Source organism: Panicum virgatum, chromosome 1N (genome assembly GCF_016808335.1).
Source record: "Panicum virgatum strain AP13 chromosome 1N, P.virgatum_v5, whole genome shotgun sequence".
Taxonomy (NCBI): domain Eukaryota; kingdom Viridiplantae; phylum Streptophyta; class Magnoliopsida; order Poales; family Poaceae; genus Panicum; species Panicum virgatum.
The window spans coordinates 41,504,170-41,509,218 of record NC_053145.1 but is presented as its reverse complement, the minus strand read 5'-3'; the positions used below and the strand labels follow the sequence as shown (position 1 = coordinate 41,509,218).

Sequence of the window (5,049 nt, the reverse complement as noted above, 5' to 3'; positions counted from 1 at the left end):
CCGTTGGCACGCTCCACTTGCCCGTTCGTCTGTGGGTGTGCCACAGGCGACCAGTCCACACGTATGTGGAAACTGTCACAGAACGCCAAGAACTTCTTGCCTGTGAACTGGGTGCCGTTGTCGGTGATGATCGAGTTCGGGACCCCGAACCTGAAGACGATGTCGGTGAAGAATTGGACTGCTTGCTCGGATTTGATCTTGCTGACGGGTCGAGCCTCGATCCATTTGGAGAACTTGTCGACCGCCACCAGCAAGTGGGTGAAGCCCCCGGGCGCCTTCTTCAGTGGACCGACGAGGTCCAGCCCCCACACGGCGAACGACCACGTGATGGGGATGGTCTGCAGAGCATGGGCCGGTAGATGTGTTTTTCGAGCATAGAACTGGCAACCCTCGCAGGTCCGCACGATGTCGGTGGCGTCGGCGACCGCGGTGGGCCAGTAAAATCCTTGCCGAAACGCGTTACCCACGAGGGTACGTGGCGCGGCGTGATGGCCGCAGATGCCAGCGTGGATGTCGCGGATCAGCTCCTTGCCCTCGGGGAGGGGGATACATCGCTGCAAGATACCCGAGGGACTGCGCTTGTGTAGCTCATTGTCGATTAGATCGAAGGACTTGGCCCTCCTGGCGAGGCGCCGTGCCTGAGCACGGTTCGAGGGTAAGATCCCTCGAATCATCCAGTCAAGGTACTGGACGCGCCAGTCTCGCGAAGTGGGGGCCTCGTCGACTTCCATTGCTTCGGCCTCGTCCGCGGAGGTGGTCCCGAAGTCAATGTCCATGGGCTCGACCCCGTCCGCCGGGGGGTTCCCGCCGGGGGACCTGGTGGACGAGGGGCCCAGCTCCGGCGGGTCCTTGAATTCGGCGGAGGGCTTGGCGATGTCGCGGGCGAAGATATTCGGGGGGACAGTGGTCCGCCCCGAGGCTATCTTGGCCAGTTCGTCGGCGTCCTCGTTGTACTTGCGCGGGACATGATTGAGCTCGAGACCGTCGAATTTGTCTTCGAGGCGGCGCACCGCGTTGCAGTATGCCTCCATCTTCGGGTCGTGACAGCTGGACTCTTTCATTACTTGGTCGACGATAAGCTGAGAGTCACCGCGCGCGTCGAGGCATTTGACGCCGAGCTCGATGGCGATGCGGAGGCCACCGAGGAGGGCCTCATACTCCGCCATATTGTTCGAAGCAGGGAAATGCAAGCGGATCACGTACCGTATGTGTTCTCCGAGGGGTGAGATGAAGAGGAGGCCGGCACCGGCGCCAGTTTTCATCACCGACCCGTCGAAGTACATAATCCAGCATTCGCCCTGGATTTGTGATGGGGGTAGCTGAGTGTCCGTCCACTCAGCCACGAAGTTAGCCAAGATTTGGGACTTGATCGCTCTGCGGGGGGCGTAGGCAAGAGTCTCTCCCATCAGCTCCACAGACCATTTGGCAATTCTACCCTTGGCTTCCCGGTTGCGGGCTATCTCTCCCAAGGGGAAAGACGAGACCACGGTGACGGGGTGAGCCTCGAAGTAGTGGCGCAGCTTGCGTCGAGCTAGCACTACTGCGTAGAGCAGCTTCTGAATCTGCGTATAGCGTGTCTTGGTTTCGGACAACACCTCGCTGATATAGTACACCGGCCGCTGGACGGGCAGAGCCTGACCCTCCTCTTGTCTTTCAACCACGATCACCGCGCTGACCACTTGGGTCGTCGCAGCTACATACAGATAGAGGGGCTCGCCGTCCGTAGGTGGCGTAAGAATGGGAGCATGAGTCAGCGATGCCTTCAGCCTTTCGAGGGCTTCTTGAGCTTCGGGGGTCCACGTGAAGTGCTCGGTTTTCCTCAAGAGTCGATACAGGGGTAAGCCTTTCTCGCCGAGACGCGAGATAAAACGGCTAAGGGACGCTAGGCATCCCATGACCCTCTGTACCCCCTTTAAATCTCGGATCGGTCCCATCCGAGTGATGGCCGAGACTTTGTCAAGGTTGGGTTCGATGCCCCACTGGGAGACAATGAAACCCAAGAGCATGCCTCGAGGCACCCCGAATACGCACTTCTCGGGGTTAAGTTTTACCCCTTTGGCCCGTAGGCAATCGAATGCGATCCTGAGATCGGCAACCAGGTCGTCCACCTTCCTGGATTTTACAACGATATCATCGACATATGCCTCTACGCTCCGCCCGAGATGGTCTCCGAAAACGTGGAGCATACACCGTTGATAGGTAGCTCCGGCGTTTCTGAGGCCAAAGGGCATCGTAACGTAGCAGTACATGCCGAAAGGTGTGATAAAAGAAGTCGCGAGCTGGTCGGACTCTTTCATCTTGATTTGGTGGTAACCGGAGTAAGCATCAAGAAAGGATAAGAGCTCACATCCCGCAGTAGTATCTACAATCTGATCAATTCGTGGCAAAGGAAAGGGAACCTTCGGACATGTCTTATTTAGACTAGTGTAGTCCACACACATCCTCCAGTTTCCACTCTTTTTCTTCACTAATACTGGATTAGCTAGCCACTCGGGATGGAATACCTCTTTGATGAATCCGGCCGCCAGAAGTTTCTGCAAATCCTCGCCGATCGCCCGGCGCTTGAGCTCGTCGAAGCGTCTTAGGCGCTGCTTCACCGGCTTGGAGTTGGGTCGGACATCAAGAGAGTGCTCGGCGACCTCCCTCGGTATGCCAGGCATGTCCGAGGGGCTCCACGCAAAGATATCTACGTTGGCGCGGAGGAAATCGACGAGCACCACTTCCTATTTGTCGTCGAGGGTGGAGCTGATCTGCAACGCCTTGCCGTCGGGGTGGCCCGGGTCGAGAGGCACCTTCTTGATACACTCGGCGGGTTCGAAGCTCCCGGCATGTCGGTGCGTGGAATCCAAGGCCTCGCTTGCCATTTTGTCGAGGGTGGCTGCGAGGGCCTCGTCCTCCGCTTGAGCTTCCGCGCGCTCAACGCACTCGACGTCGCACTCGTAGGCGTGCTCGAACGAAGAGCCGATGGTGATGACGCCCTTCGGACCCGGCATTTTGAGCTTGAGGTAGGTGTAGTTGGGGACAGCCATAAACTTGGCGTAGCAAGGACGACCAAGGATGGCATGATAGGACCCTCGAAATCCCACCACCTCGAAAGTGAGAACCTCCTTGCGGAAGTTGGCTGCTGTGCCGAAGCATACAGGCAGATCGATCTGGCCGAGGGGTTGGACTCGCTTCCCCGGCGCAACGCCATGGAATGGCGACTTGCTGGGGCGAAGCTTGTCCAGTCCGATCCCCATGAGCTCCAAGGTAGGGGCGTACATGATGTTGAGGCTGCTGCCTCCGTCCATGAGCACCTTGGAGAAGCGAGTGTTGCCGATGATGGGGTCGACAACGAGCGGATACCGTCCCGGATGCGGGACGTAGTCGGGGTGGTCCTCGCGGCCAAAGGCGATGGTATCCTTCGACCAGTCGAGGTAGGATGGCGTGGCTTTGGTAACGGAAAAGACTTCGCGGCGCTCACGCTTGTGCTGCCGAGAAGTCATATTCGTCGTTGTTCCTCCAAAGATGAAGAAGGCGTTCTCCACTGGGGGGAACTCGTCATCTCCACCTTTGTCGCCAGCATCCTTCTTCTTGTCCTCGTCGCGATGCGCGACGCGGTTGTAGTATTTCTTGAGCATCTCACACTGCTCGAGGGTATGGTTGACCGGGCCCTTGTGATAAGGACACGGCTTCTTAAGCATGTCGTCGAACTGGCCACCACCGCCTCGAGGGGGGCCTCGAGGTCCCTTGCGGTCTGGGGCAGCTGCAAAGGCCTCCTCGGAGTCCTCTGCCTGCCTCGACCCGCGCTGGCTCGGTGGGACCGGCTTCTTTCCCTTCTTCCCCCGCTTCAGTTTCTTGGCGGGGGCATCGGGCTTGACGTTGCCGCCCTCCGCGGGCGCATCGTCTTTGCGCTTGCTCGATTTGTCGTCGAAGATGGCACCAACCGCTTCCTCGCCGGCGGCGTAGTTGGTGGCACGTCGAACAACTCATTGGTGTTAACGGGTCGGCTTCTCGCAAGCTCATGCACCAAGTTCCTGCACGTCGTACCCTCGAGGAAAGCGTTAATGACCTCGACGTGGGTGACGCTGGGGAGCTCGGTGCACTGCTTGGAGAAGCATCGCACGTAGTCATGCAGGGACTCGCGGGGCATTTGACGACACCCTTCGAGGTCCCAAGAGTTCCCAGGGCGCATATACGTGCCTTGGAAATTGCCCACGAAGATATGGACCAAATCGGCCCAGTTGTGGATCTAGTCAGCAGGCAGGTGCTCGAGCCACGTTCGTGTGGCGTCCGCAAGATGAAGAGGAAGGTTGCGGATGATGACCACGTCCTCCATCGCACTGCCTAGCTGGCACGCTAGGCGGTAGTCGTTGAGCCAGACTGCAGGATCAGTCTCGCCCGAGTATTTGATGAGGGTGTTGGGTTGTCGAAAGCGCGGGGGAAAGGGCGCGGTCCGAATCTCCCGGCTGAACACCCGGGTGCCCGGAGGCTCCGGTGACTCACCCCTGTCGTGCTCGGGGTCGAAGCGTCCACCCCGTCGAGGGGTGTACCTCCTGCCGTCGATGACGTTGCGGGCGTCGCTGTCGCCAGCGTGCCCGCGAGTGTCACGGATTCGCTCCCTTACGGGAACTCTCCCGATGCGCCCGTGCACCGAGGGTGCCCTCGCGCCGGGCGCTACGGCTGCTTTGCCCTTCGCCGCTGGGGGTGTGTGCACGGAAACCTCACGGTCCTGGTGCGCAGTCCCATCACACTGCTCCGGGGCCTTCAAGCGCATGCGAGACGCAGAACTCTCGGCCTGCTGCACGGCAGCTTGCTCGATGAGCTCCTGTGCCTCGCGGCGCAGGTTGCGGCCCGAAGGTCTCGATGGCTCGGGCATAGCTTGGAGTAGGTAAGCCGCAGCGACGAGCTTCTCGCCCGCTGTCTTCAGTTCCGGCGATTTGTCGAGGTTGTCGTCGGCCAGGATGCGCTCCCGCGCAACACGTCCCGCCGCTTGGGCGTGAGCACCAGGCACGGCACGCTGCTGCTCGAGTGCGGCGCGTAGCTCCTGGGTTTGTCGATGCTGCTCGT

At 59.8% G+C, this 5,049-nt stretch overlaps 1 protein-coding gene across 1 annotated transcript; it reads right to left on the bottom strand.

Moving 5' to 3' along the window:
* Positions 1-2,723: 2,723 nt before the first annotated feature.
* On the bottom strand, positions 2,724-3,290 carry LOC120655863. The gene has a single exon (XM_039933834.1). It carries the CDS (start codon positions 3,288-3,290, stop codon positions 2,724-2,726), a length of 567 nt encoding a protein of 188 aa, XP_039789768.1.
* Positions 3,291-5,049: the final 1,759 nt, after the last annotated feature.